Source organism: Rhinolophus ferrumequinum, chromosome 14 (assembly GCF_004115265.2).
Source record: "Rhinolophus ferrumequinum isolate MPI-CBG mRhiFer1 chromosome 14, mRhiFer1_v1.p, whole genome shotgun sequence".
Lineage (NCBI taxonomy): Eukaryota > Metazoa > Chordata > Mammalia > Chiroptera > Rhinolophidae > Rhinolophus > Rhinolophus ferrumequinum.
Genome location: NC_046297.1, coordinates 66,938,006 through 66,956,249, shown reverse-complemented (window position 1 = coordinate 66,956,249; position 18,244 = coordinate 66,938,006). Strand labels below are relative to the sequence as shown.

Below are 18,244 nucleotides of genomic sequence, written 5' to 3'. Positions count from 1 at the left end.
CGAGGCTCACAGACACTGGGCCACACACATGCACCAACAGTACTGGGTTGAAAGATGGCTCCCTCCCTCCCACCTCCTTTCCCACTATCCATGTCCACCTGGAACCTCAGAATGTGACCTTATTTGGACATTGGGTCTTTGCCGGTGTCATTAGGTAAGGTGAGGTCATCGTGGATTAGGAGGGACCCTAAAAATAATGATTGGTGTCCTAATTGGAAGGCCACGTGCAGACAGGGAGAGACAAGAGGAAGAAGGTCATGTGAGGAAGGGGACAGAGACCGGAGTGAGGTAGCACCAAGCCAGGGGACACCGAGGACGCAAGGAAAGCACCCCCCGGAAGCAAGGAAAGGCCCTTCCCTGGAATCTTCCGAGAGAGCGCAGCCCTGCTGACACCTTCCTTTCAGATTTCCAGCCTCCAGAACTATGAGAGAATACATGTCTGTTGTTTGAAGCGCCCCAGTTTGAGGCAATTTGTCACAGCAGCCGAGGCAACCACTATGCCAACAAATGCCTGGTTTGTTAATGAAATGTTGTTTTCCAGCGTTTGCTTCCTGGACTTCTTAATGGACTTTAGTGCTTCATTATATGCTCTTCGTCTGGCTGCCTAATTCTTCCTTGCGGGTAGTCTCGTCTCAGCTAACTAGTTTATAGTCTCTCTGAGGATAAGAACCATACTTCAAACGCTATTAGTATTTCCTATAATAAATGTTTTCCTGTGTTGTGATATATAATATTATACCACATTACAGGAAGGCTGGTATTTCCTATAACACAATGAAGCCCAGTTGGCACACAAACTTAGCATATTCTTCTAGGCTTGTCCTTTCCTTGAAATTACTAATTAAACAGTGATCAGCTCAGTGAGCTCCACGCATGGTCAGGTCACTCTACCTGAATATCCCAGGTTGACTGTAATCACATTAAGACAAAAGATTTTGAAGTCAAATTCCAGTGTCTCGGTGACACAGATGAAAAGTAAATAAGCTCTCTTTTCCTCCATAAAACCATAAATACTCCAGATTTTTCAACCACCCACCACCCCAACTTTTTTAAATCATTCTTTCCCCTCAGTTCACACAGATACCAAAAAGGAAATCGGCCAATTTTCCTCTGCAACCAGACAACAGGGAAAAGAGCTGGAACATGTGGTCAGAGGGAGAAAAAAGGCTGGCAACATCAGAACACACAACACAACCTCCAGGGAGGCCCTGGCTTCCTTTCATGGATATTACAGGAAGATATGGGAGAAATAAAGTTTACTGCCTTGCTTAGTCTCTTTCCAGGTGAAAAGCATATCCCTTCCATTCGTATGGAGTGTTACCGAGGAAAAAATTCACACATTGGTTCCATGTGGCATTTTGTTTCCATGGAAATAGGACTGATACACCAGAGAGAAAAAGTAAAAAATATATGATCCATGCATTTGGTAGCACTGTTGGCTTTAATTTGGAAAACGGTAGTTCATTTCCACTTGGAAATTGCAGGGCACAAGAGTCTCTAGGTTTTAACAGAACTAAAATGTAATTGCAAATACCTTCAAGGCAGAGCTTCAAATTTTCCTTTTTCTATATCCTCACACTTAGCAGAGAGAAAACTACCAGACACCATGCAAAACGTTAAGTTGTAGAAATCAAATGATTTAACAGGAATTGTCGAATAAACATTAAGACACGTCATGTTGAGGCTAGAAAGGGACCCGCAGTCTTTCACTGTTTCCAGTCTTGCCCAGTCCACCCAGCTCACCCAAGTGAGAAGCCTACATGTGCCCCAGGATTCCAGCCTCCAGCATCTCACGGGTAAGACAGGATGGAGTCTTGCTCGAATGCCTACGGACATTTCTTAAGTCTACACCGTTCTCCCCAGCCCACTGCTTCTATCTTAGTGTTGGCCCCCTTTAGTACTGGGTTGAATAGTGTCTCCCCAAAATTCATGGCCTTGCTGGAACCTCAGAATGTGACCTTATTTGGAAACAGGGTCATCGTAGATGAGATTAGTTAAGACAAAGTCCCAGTAGAGTAGGCTCTTAATCCCATATAATGGGTGTCGTTATAAGAAGAGAGACACAGAGGCAAACACAGAGAGAAGACAGCCTTGTGACAACAGAGGCAGAGTTTGCAGTGATGCTCCCACAAGCCAAGGAACGCCAAAGACTGTCGGCAAGTACCACGAACTAGGAAGAGGCCAGGAAGGATTCTCCCCTGGAGCCTTCAGAGGGAAGACGGCCCTGCTGACACCTGGATTTCAGACTTCTAGGCTCCAGAACCGTGAGGGAATATATTGCCGCTGTTCTAAGCCACTCACTTTGTGGCAATTTGTTCCGGCTGCCCCAGGAAAGTAATCTAGTCCTTGAATCTGTCTTCGGGACATTGAAATGATCTTCTATTTGGCCCCACGGCCTCCAGTCTAATGCTGCTTTCACTCCCTCCTCCAAAATTCCCAAGTGACCTTTCTTACACCCTCTACTTGCCAGCTTAAATCCATCAACACCTTCACCTGACCTCCAGCCCCCGACCCCCGCAAGCTTTTGCTTTGATATGAAGGACCTCATTGTCTTACCCCTGCCTTCCCCCCAGTCTTAAAGTTCAAAGCTCCACCCTGATCATGCTCCAACAATTTTTTCTCCACTCTTCTTGCAGATTCAGTGGCCATTAGCATAACAATGCCTATTACTTATATACTCATGATTTTGCTTCTCCTGCTCTCTCTACAGAGAACACCTCTCCTTATCGTCCTCCTTCAGGAAACATCTTTATTTTAGGAGACTAATCAAGGATCACCTTTTCCAAGAAGCCTTCCCAAATGTCTCCTTTTCATATACACTGCAAGATAGAATTGACCCTAACTTGTTTTGCGTTCTTTTAATTACCAGTACACACTTCTCTCGTGGCCCATCTAAACTTAATTCTCGTTCCTTTTTCTTTACCTGGGAGACCCTTTAAGCTCCCTGAGGAAGACGCTATGTCTGACGCAGGACAAGAAACGTGTTAGAAGTTAATGACAATAAACAGGTCTCCTGTCATGATGAACTTGAAGGGCCTGCGGGACAGTGGAATTAACAGGTTCTGGAGTGGTTGGTCTGGAGAAACAGTTAAAGTAATGACAAGACTGCAAAAGGAAGGCCTTGAGAGGAAACCCACCACAAGACGGCGGCTCCCCTCGCCGCCGAGTCCCATGGACCTCCTTTCCTTGGGCATCCACACACCAGCACGGCCCTTCCCTCTGGCACTGCACTGCCTGGTAGTCTCCATTTCGGCGGCAGCTGGGAATGTAGGGGTGACCAAAGTTGGTTGCTGTAAACCGCTCCACTTCACATTTTGTGGGGCCTAGGAGAAATCCATGCATAAAGGAGAAGACAGCACGTAAACAACCCTTGATGTGTTTACAGTACGTGTTCTGCTTGCTGTTAAAATTTTTTAAAATCCCCACATGCCTTTTGGTGGAACAGCCATGGAGACTGCAGCAACTTTAAAACCCAAGTGGTTTCCTCCTGGCAGAAGCATGCACATCCGTGGACGGGTTATTACTTACACCGGAATCTTCCAGAAACGACTAATTGAACTGCTAGGAACCGTCTCTGCAATATCCGGTACAGGGTGGTTTCAGTGAAGGTGGAAGCAAGGTCCAGGCCAGCAAAAATGGTGTCGTAAATTTCATCGAGTAATAGCTCCAAACCTAAGCAAAGGCAGCAAGCGTTTCAAGGGGTGGGTTCATTCCAAAAGGAAGTCCCGATCTTGCCATTTCAGCAGATATTAGGAGGGCCAGGGCCTTCACCAGCAGCATTATGAATTGTATCTGAAGAAGACCTGAATGGTTTCCTAAGTCAGGGCCACAGTGATGGCTGGACAAGTTGTCCACAGCAGCAAGGAGCACTGCTGAGAGCGAGAGGAGACTGAAATCCACTACTGTCCCCCTTGCCAAGCTCACCCGCCCAGAGCAGGGCGCTTCTTTCTGGTGGGCACGAAAGCAACACCATGTGGGCCAGCAGCAGCTGTGCTACAAGTAGCATAGATGAAAGTTTGCTAACCAAGCTCTCCTCAATCCCCATGGCAGCCTGGCAGGGGGGCGGGAAGTCACTGCTATGTCTGCTTTGCAGGTAAGAAGCCTGAAGCTCTCAGGCCTGGTGAAAGCCACTCCCTCCCCTCAGACTGCTGGAGGTGTACTCACCTGTCTCGGCCAGTTCCCGCCCTTGACTGTCGGCACAGTGACAATAGCCAGACACCTCGGGGAACCTGCTTCGGAACGCACTGAACGTCCTGAATGCATCTGGAAACCTACAAGAGAAGGAGATTTATGGTCTCCATTTCATAAAAAGGCAAGTCATCGCAAGCTCTTCCTGTAGAAGTAAATAAATATGGCCTGACCTCATCTGGGGAAAAGGAATGTCTGGTTTTTTATCTCATGCCATTCACACCATGGTTCCTGCGGTAAATTTCTTTTCTAAATTGGTTTTACCTGACCCGAGCTAGGCTGGCCCTGTTATAATAAAGCTGTGCTTCACTGTCCCCTGCTAATTAGCCATTTTCCTTATTCATGGCATTTGACTGATTTATACCCAAACACGTGTCGCATAGGATCCGGCAGAAAACAGGCAATGGACATCACATTAACTCGTTTCCATACTATAATGTAACTCTAGAGACGGAAGGCCACGTTCGCTTTACAAACATATGGTACATTGTAAATGATCTCATTTGGGAGATCAAACAACTTCAGAGCCTTTTACAACATTTCAAGAGCTTGAAAAGGAGCCAGATTCCCCCATAGGAAATTCTTGAGAAGGACATTTCCCAGTTCCCTAGTTGAAAAAAAAAAGAAAAAAGAAAAAGAAAACCACAAAATCAATATGACATCACTAACAAGGGCCGTGCAATCCTCTTCGTAAGTTGAGGAAAAGTACATATAACTCATGTCTGACCTGGCCATTGCTGTAAGGTGCTAATTGGCTGGGTTCCTCATCCTGGAAGAGGCAGCTAAGGTGATGTCAAGCCAGATTAAGGAGTTGTTCCCATGTGCAATGATTTAGCAACCAGAGAAGAACTTTCCATCTTTACAGAACATTGAGAGATTGTATTTGTGCCCTATAGAGCGGGTGGTACACGTGAATCAAGCTTAATGTCTGGAGATCCATCCCCACATGACGAGTTAGCAGAAGCAGCAGCTCTGGGCACAGAGAGGTGGAATCTAGTTTAGCAAACTCTTGAAAACATTCTGACTGTACAACCTTAGGAAAATTAAGAACTACATTATGGTAAATGCCCTTCGTGGATGTGTACATAACATTATGTAAAAAGGACAAAATGCAAAATGGCCTGTCCACACACGGCAATTACTACAATGGAAATGAACCAATATTGGAAGGTGATATATTGTGCAGGAACTGCTCAGAGCCTAAATGTGGGGGTGTAACGAGCATTCGCTAATTTGAATTTAAATGAATATGCAAAACAAAGCAAAGCAAAGTGCTATAGAATTATGGATTTTCTTTCCTTGTCGTTGGTCTATTATTATGTGCATGTGAGCTAAATAAAAAAGAATGGCATGGCAAGTGAGTTATGCATAATAGAAACTAAAAACTCACTTTGCCCAGTTGCCACTGATTGAAGGTTCATTAACTGGAACCTGGGATAATTCAATCCTAGAAGGGCTAATAATAGTATAATAAGCACTTCTATTTATTGAGCACTACTTTGTAAAAGACAAGCTGCAAAATGTTTAACACACATTGACTTGCTTAACCCACTGAATGCTCTTCAAAGGCAGGTGGTGTTTTTTTCATCCCCACTTTAGAGGTTAAGGAGATAAAGTATGTTGGTTACCATCTTGAAATAATGGTTCAAACCCAGGTCTCGTGCAGCACAGGATAACTATCTCTGCCAACAGTATTCTTCAATGTGCATTTGGTTGTCCTTGGTTTCTGCCCCACATCCTGAAAGGCACGGGACTCTGTTCTGTTCTGACACTCCTTACTGCATGCCTGGCACCTAGCTTTTCCTGGCATCTAATGGATGTTGAAGACATACATGCTCGGTGAATGTATTCAAGGGTCACCTGGTTGGCTCAAGGTTCTGAAACCCATTTCAGCATAAGACACAGGATGTTTAAATCACTTTAGTCCCATGTTCTGCCGATTCAACCCAAAGGCCCAACTCAACGTCCTGTCCCGGGGCCCATGAGACCAGCAGGGCCTCTGAGCCATCTTCATCCCGTCACCTTCAGGTAGAGCACTTCTCTCTGGGTTGCTGGTCTTGTAAGCTTCCCAGGACCTGGACATGCCTGTGGTTTTTGCATGGACCTCACTCTTGAATCATTCTTCTTGCATATTGGAGAACACCGTGGCTTTGGCTAGAGGGAGAGTCCTCCCATCCTCCCAGGAAGACCATCCTAAGGCCAGCCACCGCCACCTGGACTTTCTAGGGCTGTTCTCTGCTCACCTGTGGGGCAGACACCTAGCACTGTCATCTTTAAGGCCTCTATGTACAGTGAACATACTAAGGACCTGGATGGAGCCGGACACATCAGAATTCCAGTCCTGGCCTAACCACATATGATGATCACTATTATTAATTACTACTAATAAAAGTAATAACAGGTGCCATGTACTGAATGATCAGACACTATGCCAAGCAAGCTCCATACTTTATCTCATTTAACCTTCATGGCAACCCTTAAAAAGCTCCATTTCACAAATGAGGAAACTGGGGTTCAGAGTGATGAACTGATTGGTTCAAGATCACCGAGCCAGGACCATAGGTCAGATATCCTGATTCCCATGCTCTTTTGACAGCAGCAGCTGGCCAGTTGGGGAGGCTACAGTCAAACAGAGCATGTTCCTTAGGGAGCCCTGCCCTGCAGTCAACAGTAAGTTCAAGTCTGAAATTTCCTCGATTTCCTTTGTTCCCCAAATTCAACGTGATACCATCTGATTTGTGGCTGATTTCTGAAACAATATCACCATCTATGAATGCTGGACTCCTCCCCCAGTATAACAATGGCTAAGCTGGTTTATTTGCAGCTTCAGCTATTGCCATTGGTGCTTTAATGTCACCCAAGGCATGAGGGCCTCTGCCATGCTTTCCACCTCTTTCTCATTAGATTCCCAACCCTTCTCTGTCACCCCAAGAAAAACGAAACTACTGAACCTGCACCTAATGTCCTGACGAACGGCGGACAGCTCTGGTTCCATCCTAACACGTGGGTCCGCTGAGTTTGGGACCTGTCCTGTGGCCAAAGAATGCTCTCAAAGGAAGTGAGCCTTGAGTGGGATTCTAAAGCTAAGAATGATGATCTGACGAGGAGAGAATGGAGGAATGGAGACCATGGCCAAGGTCATGAACATGCCTCGCACTTCAAGGTGGGAGACAGAGGCCCACAGTGCGGGCAGAAGGGAAACCTAACAGGATGGGGTCACAGAGGGGAAGGCACGGGTCTGGTGGAGCAGGCCAGAACCCAAACATCTCAACCAGTGCAACACTGTGCGTGAAAATGTGCCAACCTAGCCTCATAGGCACTGGCCTTAGAAAACCGGTGGTCTTGTTGGCCACAGCACATTGTCAAGTCATGTGGTCCTCTGTGGCATGCGGCCTTATCTCCTTTATAAGGATCTGGGGAACACAGCTCTTTGTATCCTCAGTAAAAGAAAAAATTGTGTTCCTCTGAGAAACTGGTTTGTTTTTATCTGGTAGAAACCAAATAACTTGGACTGTTCGCCCTTTCTCTGGTTATAGGAAGCTGAGACAAGTGTGCAGCGCCCCACATCTGTTAACACTTTCTAGATTGAATGTTGGGTACCAATGTTTGCCTTGCTTTATTCTTATTTCTCACCCTTACTTTGCTTCCTCGCGACTTCCTCTATTTTCCACTTGGATCCCGTTCCGGGCATATCAGAAGAAAGCAGAAAGAGAAAAATCAACACAAAATTTAAAAACTAAAAATAATTTCATCTAGTGAAAACAGATGTTTCCCTTTTGTTGAATAAAAAGCAAAATTTGGGGACGATCGTAGAAGAGCCCTCAAGAAAGAAAATTCCAGTGGAAGGGGAAATGATGGCATTGCTGAGTTTACGCTCTGACTGTGGTCAAACTGGAGTTAGAGAAACAGTAAGGCTCAGTGGAATAGAAAATGCCAGTCCCAGCCAGAAATCGGGTCCTGCTCATTGGCAGAGGAGGATCCATGGCTCTGGGCTCAGGCAGCTGACACCCCCCCACGCACACGCTGTAACTCCGCCCACAGAAATGTAACCATCAGTTAATAAATTTAGCATTTTGTTTGCTTCTCTCCTGCACTAGAGGGACTCTCCTCAACGCAGGAGCTGTGACCTGGCATGGCGCCCGGTGCCCAGCAGGCCACCACCGATGCCTCACAGGACGGTCATCAAATGATCAGTCCCCTCGGCCACTCCCAGATTTGGGTAATGCTGCCCCTCGGCCACAGGTTAAGATCCATCTGATCCTTCCCACTGCATCTGGAAAGCGCGGGTGGCCAAGGCATTGGAGGTGAGACTGGATGCTAAGGAAGTTTGAGTGAACATAGTCCCTAAGGACAAGGGCCGATTAGGAAGTCAGTGAACTCCATTGGAACTCGGACGGCTACGGCCTGGGTAATGGCACCAGCTCTCAACCCCACTACCTACCGTCTGTTGAGGCCAGAATACGTTTCCCTAATTGATATTTGGGCAAGGGCCCTGAAAGATAAGGGGAAGAGTCACAAGAACCAGCAAAGCTTACTTCCCGTCACAACATAGTTTTGTAAAAGTCACCCGCCAAAGAGGTGCAGTGAGCAGCGGCCTTCCTCCCGAGGCCACAGGGCCGGCTTCCAAGGGGCAGACGCGAGGGCCAAGCTCAAGTGCAAATTATCACCCAACGCATGAAGAACCCACAACAAGTTGGCACAGAGGCTGCCCACAGCTTTCCGGCCTTTCTGTGACCCCAGAGATGTAAGTCAACTGCCTGACACCACTTCTCCAGTTGAACTTTCCCCGCAAAGTCCCCTCAGATGCAATACTCCAAAATCAAATGTGTGACTTTTCCTTCCCAAACTCAGAGTCACCCTTGACTCTTCGTCTCCCTCGGCGTCCCTGTCTATTCCTTCACCAAGTTCTGTGCATTTCACCTAGTAAACACTCCTCCAGCCTCATCCCATCTTCCTCTCCATCCCCTACGCTACTCCAACTCATCACCTCTCCCCTGGACCAGGCCAGCAGCTTCCAAACTCATAGGCTCGCCTCCTAGCAGCCACTCTGCTTTCCCCCAGCACCACCCATTATTGTCTAAATCCCAGTCCGATAGTTATTAAGATGTACCCAATGCCCACCCCAGACTTAAAATTCTTGGTGCAATACTAGGGACACACTTATATTACAAAATTACTCCTTGCTTATCTGAATTCAAATATAACTGGTCATCCTGTACTTTTTTTTTTTTTTAATCTGGCAGCCCTACGTGCTATGTCTAGACTCTCCACGTGGCCTTCACGGCTCCTGCCCCTGTGCCCAATAGAGTCGGTGGGCCTGGCATTGCCCAGGTCTGCTTATCAGAAAATTCCTGATTATGGGTAGGCTTCCAGTAACCAACTACCTGACCCTTCCCATGACCTTCCTAAATCAAAATTCGCTCTGAGACATGCTTGCTTACAAAAAGAAAAGATCCCGTTTCAGGAGTAAATTTTTTTGTTTGTCCTAAACAATGGATGCTCAGTCCTGAACTTTTGCATTTAACTCGACTGCCCTCTTGTGGAAGGAGCTGTGAATTGTGCCTCAAGCTGGCACCTTGAAAGACGGTGTAAGCATTGATTGTAGGCCTACTGTGTGCAAGACTCTGTGTTCTGCACTGAATCCAGATTGCATGGGATAGTAAAAGGAGCCAGACAGCTCTAACACCCACTAGCTGTGCTTCTTTGGGTAAGTTCCTTAACCTCTATGTTTCAGATTCCTCATTTGTATGCTGGAGACCATAATTATCCCTCCAATTATTTTTGAAAGTATTGAAGTGGGTAAAAGGATGCCAAATTCCCTATATGTAGTCAGCACTCAGTTGAAGTTGAACTGAGCACTCACTGGTTCGCAGCAATGAACATCAGTAAATCAGACTGTTTGGAGATTCTTATGTGCTGCTTACAGGCAGACCCTTCTCTGGGCCTGGGGGGAAGGTCTCATCTACATTTGCTGAAGCTGGGTGATACAGGAGGAGTCCCTACAACGCGTAATAATTTACAATGGCCACAGTAGTTTCATAGATGAGAGCTCCTCAGATCTTTACCATGATGTAATGAGCAGGGAGCTGCCTCCATTTTACAGATGGAGACACTGAGGCTCAGAGAGGGTAACTGACCAGGTCACTGTGCCAAGCAGTGGTAGAGTCCAAACGAGAGTCACAATGGCACATGGTATGGGGCAAGTAATGCAGATGGATGGAGCAGGCAGGACTAATACAGCAACAGAAGGTGGAGGGACCTGGAGCACTAAGGGTTGGGGTGCTCTCAGTCCAGAAAAGACAGTTTAAGGCCAGTGTCTTGGTGCTGTGGGAGAACTCGAACAGCCCCCCACCTTTGTTCTTTAGAATCAGGAACTCAGAATTCGGTGTATGAGGTTGAATGTATGAAATGGCTGATGTTCAACTATTTTTACCTACACAGACAGAAATTTCATAGAGTTCAGCTTAAAATTCCCCCATTTTTAAAACATCGTGCAGCTCAAACAAGCCCAGCATACAGGACAGTTGTTTTTCCCAGGCTGCTCGTCTGGGAGCCCTCCCGGCACAGACATGAGAAAGAATCCCGTCTGTGTCACAGGGGAGAGAGTGCTTGTTTGGGAGCCACGTAAAGCTCAGGTTGTCCAGGAGAATTGCTATCAGTATTCTCAGCCTGATGTTCTTACCGATGTTTACAGTCGCCCTCGCTCTTATCCGTGGGGGATACAGTCAAAGACCTCCCCCCCCTTCCAGGGGACACCTGAAACCACGGATAGTACTGAATCCTATATATACTATGCTTTCTCCTATGCAGACCTACCGACGATAAAGTTTAATTTGTAACTTAGGCACAGTAAGAAGCTAACAACAATAACTAATAATGAAACAGAACAATTATAATGATATACTGTAGTATATCATGTAAAAGTTATGTGAATGTGGTCTCCCTCTCAAAATATACACTCACCTTTCCCATAAAGGAAGCACTTTCCGGCAGCTCTCCGGCATATCCAAGTTGCCAGCACCACTACTGCTGTGCTTTGGGGTCATTCTGGAGTAAACTCAGGGTGACCTGAACATAAAAACTGCGACACCACGACAGTCTATCAATCTGATCACCAAGATGGCGACGAAGGGACTAACAGGCGGGAGCGTGGACAGCGTGGAGCCGCTGGACAAAGGGCTGAGTCCCGTCCAGGCGGGACCCAGCGGGACTCGCGAGATTTCCTCACGCTACTCAGAGTGGCCCGCAATTCAAACTTATAAATTGTTTATTTCTGGAATTTTACATTTAATATTTCTGGAGTGCGGTTGACCTCAGGTAACTAAAACCACGGAAAGTGAAACTGTGGCTAAGAGGGGACTACTGCTGTACTCAGGAGGTTCCAATTCCACTGTGCTCCCCGAAAAGAAGACCTCGCCGGTCCATCAGCTCTCATGCCTCTTCTGGGGCAAAAATTAACATAAGACCCGCATTATATTATATTATATTATATTATATTATATTATATTATATTATATTATATTATATTATGTTAGACCGGGTCTTATAGTAAAATAAGACCGGGCCTTATATTAATTTTTGCTCCAAAAGACGCATTAGAGCTGATCGTCCAGCTAGGTCTTATTTTCGGGGAAACAGGTATCTGAAATCTTTGTGGCACCCTTTACAATAATGAAGCAGCCATTCTGAATAACCAGGCTACCTGATTATTTGGGCTGAGATCTAGAATGCAGCTCCCTTTTTATACTTGTTTTTAAATCTTTAAACTTAGCCATAAGTGCACACAAACACACAATTGACAAAAATACATAAGTATGATCGTGTCCATGCTTTTCACAGTGCAGTCTTTTTTCCTTTTCTGCCAAGTCCCATCACCCCCATTCCACCTTCCTTCTCCACAGCAACGTGACCACGTGCTTATGCATATTATTCTCTGTGCTCACCAGTGCTCTACAGACGCAAGCATAATCATATACTCATATATGCACATAAGAGGATCCGTTTCTTGTTTGTTTTCTAAAAATTAAATCATGTTGTGCTATCTGTACTTCATATCTTATATATGTTCATAATATGCTGCAGAACCCTTTCCCAGTCAACGGGTGTAGTTCTAATGCATTCTGTCTACTGGCTGCATAAATATGTACGGTGGATACACATGTATTCAGTCATCCCTCAGGTTGCTCACTCACTCTGTTCCCAGTTTTCTGCTACAATGAAAACCGATGCAGTAGACACCCTTGTACATATGTCTTCACATTCTGGTGTTTTTATTTCCATGGGCTGGCTGGTCCAGAGGGCTCATGTATTTTTCATTTGAGTAGCTGTTGCCAGCTTTCTTTGTTAAAAATGCTGTCACCCTTCAGATGTCCACCAGTGCCAGGTGCTTGGATGACCCGTCACAGCACCCAGTCCCCACGTGAGCACAGGCTATGGCAGGAGAGATAGGAAGGAGGGGCGCCCAGCGACGGGCAAGCCCCAGAGCCCGGCTCCTCTTACCTGTTGTAGTTATGGACCAAGTCGAAAACCATCATGTCTGTGGTGTTGACAAACTTGCACTGGACGGGCAAAAACTCTCCATCTGGAGAACACTGGGGTGGCGACTTGTCGCCTACCCCGTGGAGAAGACGGCGGTTCCTTATTTCACAGCTCCTTGGACCTAAAATTCCCAAGGGAAAATGTTCAAGTCTTAGGTGTGAGTAGGTGCGCGTGCGGCTGCAGTCTATGGGCATCCATTCATGCTGCCCGTGTGACAGAGACCCGAACAGGGACTAAGGTCTGCAGGAGGAGACGTGCAAGAGCTCATGGAAATCCCGCTTATGCTTTCTCCTCTCATCCAGTGAATATTGATCACGTGCCGTGGGGAAGTAGGAGAAGTGGTCAAACCCTCCTTAAGCGCTTTCCCTCCCTGCACCGCGGGCCAGGTTCTCCGCCTTTGGCGGGGACACCGGAGCATGTTGGTGGGGATGTGGAAGGCAGCACAGCCCCGCCTCCTGGGGGCGCTGTGCCAGGTGAGACTTACAGCGCCTCGGCCTCCCCTGCTGCCGCGTCCCGTACACCTCCATCCCTTCGGTGTCCACACACCAGCACTGCTCCCGCCGCACGTCACACTGCACTGGCGTGTAACTCCCCGAGTCCTGGCACTGAGGGAGGTAGGCAGCGGTCGTGCTGTTGATGTAGGTGCTCAGCAAGACTTCCTGCTTCTGCAGCTGGCAGAAGGACAGGCCTAAGGGCACGAAGAGCGGTGTCACAGCGGGGCTGCTGGCACAGCTTCGGGATGTCAGCCCGGGAGGACTTGAGCTCCCTGCCTAGAGGGGGGAAGGAGGTCCTTCCCACAGCGGAGGGGGAACCACCAGGCCACGCAGGGATGCTCAGTGAGCTGGGGGCAGGCTCAGGCGCAGCGTCCCGACTGCCCACCTTTATTCCAGGTTTCCTTCCAGCACCCTGCAGACTGAGTCAGACAAGGGCAGGGTCCCCTGAGCCCCATCTGTCACCTAGACACCACGCTGCTCTGGTGCTACAGACATGGGTGTGAATGGAGTACAGGCCTGGCTGTTAACAGAGCTCGTCTGAATCCAAATGTCCCTACGTGCTCACTGTGTGACCGTGGGGAAGTCGCTTCACCATTCTGTGCCTCACTCGGCTTATCTATAGAACCTAACACAAAGGCCTTCTTCAGGTGCGTGAGGATTAGTTACATTAATGATTTCTGCCCCTGTTGGATGCCTACTATGTGTCTGGTGTTTCACCCATGAGGCAGAGCCTATATTCCTGCTGCATCCTCAGTGAGGGTGTGTGCCCTGGCCAGGGTCACTCCATCAGGGTGCTGGGAACCAGCCTGCTTCCCGAGCCATCCATGCTGGCTGCGAAAAGCAATGCCCAAAACAGAGCTTTTCCCCAGTAAAGGGCAGCTTAGTTCTAGGCTCAATTTCACTGTTTCAAGGTGACCAGTTTACGCTGACCTTGGTTTTAGGCTTAACTCTGACATGCTTTAAGTGGGGACCATGTTTCTTTGTTCATCATAATAATTATCTTAACAGGAAACTTTTCGCCTAAGTCTCAAATTTCAGAAACACCTCAGGTGAGAAAACACTCCGGCCACGTCCTCGTTCAGAGGCCCCTGAGTCTGCTTGCCATGGTTCCGTCAGCACCAGGCCAGCTCCCCGGCATTGGGGAAGGGGTGGGGGGACCTCAGTAGCTATTTGATGAACAACTGACTTGACTGTCCCATTTCATTTTCACAGCAGTCCTATGGGAAATAGGGCCTCTGGCCCAGGACTGTTACTCTAAGTCAGAGGAAGACAGAAGCTCAGAACGACACTTGGCCGGTCACACGCCAAGCCCAGTGCTCTTTGCCGATGTGAATGGTCCTAGCAAGGGCCCCCTTCCCATGGGACGCCCCCTTTGACCCCCTTTCACACTTACAGGCCGTGGGTCGCCCAGGCTGCCTGCTGCCAGGCACTTCCCTGCCGTCGGCACCCACACACCAGCAGGAGCGGCCATCGTGCTGGCACTGGACAGTCCTGAGGGCAGAAGAGACATGGCACATGGGTGCCGTTATGGGCTCCCGAAGCCACAACTCCGGTTACCTTTCTTGTACCTTTCCACTGTTCCAAGTTTTCATTCAGTAAATTCGGGAGAGATTGGAGTGGAGGGGGGCAAGTGACTTGGGAAAGGAAAAGCACTTCTTTTCCATCTGGTAAGCCGGGCAGCACCTCCCTCACTCGCCAGCTTTCCATCAGCAAGCTCTAAATAAATGCCCCCTGGTTGTGACGCTTCAGCCACATGGAGGCTGCAGAGGGTAAAGGCAGCACCCTCCTTACATGGACCAGGGGTGGGGACACCTCATGGGGGGGTCAGGGCCAGCAGAGAGCTGGGCCTTGGTTACAGGTGACACAGGGAAGCACATGTGTAAGGTTCTCCAGGGGATGTGACAGCTACACTGAGGCTGGCGGGATGATCGGGCAGAAGAAGGGAAAAGGGGTTGGAGGTAAAGAGAACAGCCTCCTGAGGAGGAATGAGTGGGTGGCTGCAAGTGCCAGTGGCTGGAACAAGGGATGTGGAACAGCTGCATAAATAAGGCCGGTGAAGGTGAGCCGTCCTCCTACTCCCTCTGCCACCCTCGTATTACCAGGGATCCAGGCATGGACTGCACTAGAAGTGTCACTTTGCATTCTGGGGAGGCTGTAAGAGTTTTGTAGGAACAGAAAATGGAGGCAGGGAGGGCTGTTCCCAGAATGCAGTCCTATCAGGGATCACCCCTAGATCAGTGTGACCGGAACAGCCTGGGACGTTACATTGCATCGTGGACAAAGGTCCCTGTGCATTGGGGGAGGGGCTTGTTTAGATGATCACCCCACCCTCCAGGGAGAGTGTCCTGGACCTAAGTTCACGATGGGGCAGCCGAAATGCCCCTCACTGGGGAAATCGCAGAACACAGCCCAGCACTGGACCCAGCAGCCATGGACCTGGAAGTGCAGCCATCATCTGCTCCCTCCACCTCTGACTCTCCAGGAGGGTAAGAGGAGGAGGGGAAGGTACCAAAGCGTGTATCACTGCACCTGCCCCCACGTTTTATCAAAACAATTACGGTGAAAGTTTTGGCAGGACAAGAAGGGATGCCCTGGAGGCTGGCTGGGGCGAAGCATGGATTGCTGCGCTCTGGGGCACGTCACCCAGCGTTGACTGGCCTAGGGAACCGTGACGTGAGGGGGACACCCTCCAAATGACAGTGGCCACATCTCAGTCCATGGAGAGGCGTGAAGGGCATAGCAGGGGGCAGAGCTGAGGGGTGGGTTGTGCTTGAAGGGCCTCGTGGCCCCGAGAGTCCACGCGGCTGGCACAAGCCTTACTGGAAGCTGCCATCTTCTGCGCACTGGGGAACGTAGTCTGCTCGCTTCAGAAAGGCGCTTTCCCTCTGCACCTCGCAGGGACGAAGAGGTTGGGCGTCCACCTGGTATTCTACAAAAAGGGAGCACCCCATCAGAGAGTGTGGACTGGATTCCAGTAACCAAGATGGGCTCCTGTAAGCCCAGATGCTCCTCGGGGTCTTCTGTGCAGCTTTAGGGCTGACCATTAGGTTCCAACGTGTAATTACGTGGCTATTCACAGTTTTCCGAGTGTGACATTAGCTCACTTAGCCCTCGACACTCCTCTGGTGCAGGGGCAGTATCTGTGTTGTACCCATGTGGCTCTAAGACAGGGACAGTGAAAGTAACCTGCTCGAGGTCACACAGCTGGCCAGATGATTCAACATAAACTGCTGGGCTGCATGTTTCTACATGCCGAGGCTGAGTTAGGTCAGAACGCCACGAAGAAGGTTCTAGAATTGATCAAAGTACTTCCTGCAGACAGTACCTTCCTGGCACACAGTAGGAATGCAAATTAATTAGTACCTCCCACGTGTCTTATTTTCCATTAAGAATGCATGAAACATGCAAGGGCTCACTCAGAAATCACCACAGGTAGACTGAATTAGCTTAGACTTATCCAAAGTCACACAGTAAGTGTCTGAGCCGTGGTCTATTTCACTCCATAGGTAGATTTGGTTTTTGCACTACCTGCTGACTATTCAAATACTTTGCATAAATGACCTATGAGTTGAGATAGCTAAGGGAATAAAACAATATCAATGTCAAAAATTTGCTAACAGGGTGAGGTGGGTGAGTTCGAATTAAATTAGGAAGATCTGGTTTCCCACTTCATGTCTACCAACATGACGTGGCTCTGTGACGTGGACAGTTCAGGCCACCTCTCTGAACCGGTCTCTTCCTCTGTAAAGGAAAGGGCAAATAACCCACCTCTGGACACTGTAGGGATTTCATGACATCCTAAATATTCAAAGGCCCCGGCAGAGAGGCCGGCTGGCTTGGGAGCTCTGGCCTGAGACCTCCTTCCTCCCCGTCCCACGGCCTCTGGCTGAGAACTCACCAAAGATGTTGGCTGACACCAAGCAGGCTGAGGCCAACAGACCGAAGACCCACAGGCCCAGGGCCATTTCTGGGCCCTTCTGGGGATGGAGGGGCAGAAGTGACTGCCTGCCCGAGGGCTCTGGCCAGGGAGCTTTTATAGAGCTGCTGTGCCCACTCCTCTGTTCATGGGCACTCAGTGAAGCAGCACCACCCTGTTTTCTCTGCTGGTCACAAGGCATTCCTCCACCTGCGTCTGCTCCCTCTGAGGACACTCGTGTGGCCAGTGGGGGATGAAAATCTTCCTGAGGATTTGGGGGAGCCGAACTGGGTGGGGCGGCTTTAAAATTCATCTTTACATGGGAAAGAAGCCAAAGCTTCGTGGCTTTGTGAGTAACAGGCTCAGGGCCACTGGAAGAAAAGCAATCGGTCCTCCTTCCCGCCCTTCTTCCCTCCTTTCCTCTCTCATTTCTTCCTTCCTTCCTCCCTCCCTTCTTCCTTCTACAAATATGTATTTTAGAGACCAACAGTAGCAGACATATGCTAGGCAATGAGAGTTTGGCAGAAAACAAAACAGGTGACATCATTAATATAGAATGTAAGAATTTTAATGAGGAAAGCCAGACACACACACACACACGCACGCACACACACACTCACGTGCATATTTATCCTCCTCTCCCCTCTGTCCAGGACTTCAGATGTTGCCAACCTAAAGGGAGCAGGGATTGTGTCTTCCACACAAAGTCTGTCCATCAGTGTATTTTCTCTTAGAAAAGCCAGCTTCCTTCCTTCATTCCTGCCCCTGCGTAACCTGGCAAAATCACCTCATCCTCCTGAGCCCCAGCCTCCTGCTCCAGAAAGCAGAAATAAAAGGAGAAAAAGAATGTGTACCTACTTGCTAGGGTGGCCATAAGGGAATAAATGAGACACCGATGTGTATGTGCTCAAGAAATGCTAGCGGTTTTTCCTATTGATTTTCTCATTTGCAAATGACATCGTGCCGGGGAATGACAGGTGTGCAGAACAGCACAGCCGGGTGAGGGGCTAGCGGCAGGGCAGGGCGGGGTGGTAGGCGAGCAGCGAGGACCTCTCCTCGCTGAGGGTGCGGCACTTGAGAGCAAGGGTGCATGAGAATCTGGAGGGAT

The 18,244-nt window shown here is 48.6% G+C and overlaps 1 protein-coding gene across 1 annotated transcript in view; it reads right to left on the bottom strand.

Annotated features, from left to right (window-relative positions):
* TG (thyroglobulin) overlaps positions 1–17,185 on the bottom strand; it is a 216,260-nt gene extending 199,075 nt beyond the window's left edge. Inside the window, exons 1-8 of the mRNA XM_033126377.1 lie at positions 17,119–17,185; positions 16,041–16,149; positions 14,614–14,711; positions 13,211–13,414; positions 12,688–12,847; positions 4,165–4,271; positions 3,529–3,672; positions 3,138–3,323 (exon numbers count right to left, since the gene is read on the bottom strand). Of these exons, the coding sequence (XP_032982268.1) occupies positions 3,138–3,323; positions 3,529–3,672; positions 4,165–4,271; positions 12,688–12,847; positions 13,211–13,414; positions 14,614–14,711; positions 16,041–16,149; positions 17,119–17,185 (1,075 nt within the window). The remainder of the gene's footprint in view (positions 1–3,137; positions 3,324–3,528; positions 3,673–4,164; positions 4,272–12,687; positions 12,848–13,210; positions 13,415–14,613; positions 14,712–16,040; positions 16,150–17,118) is intronic.
* Between the last annotated feature and the right edge of the window lie 1,059 nt (positions 17,186–18,244).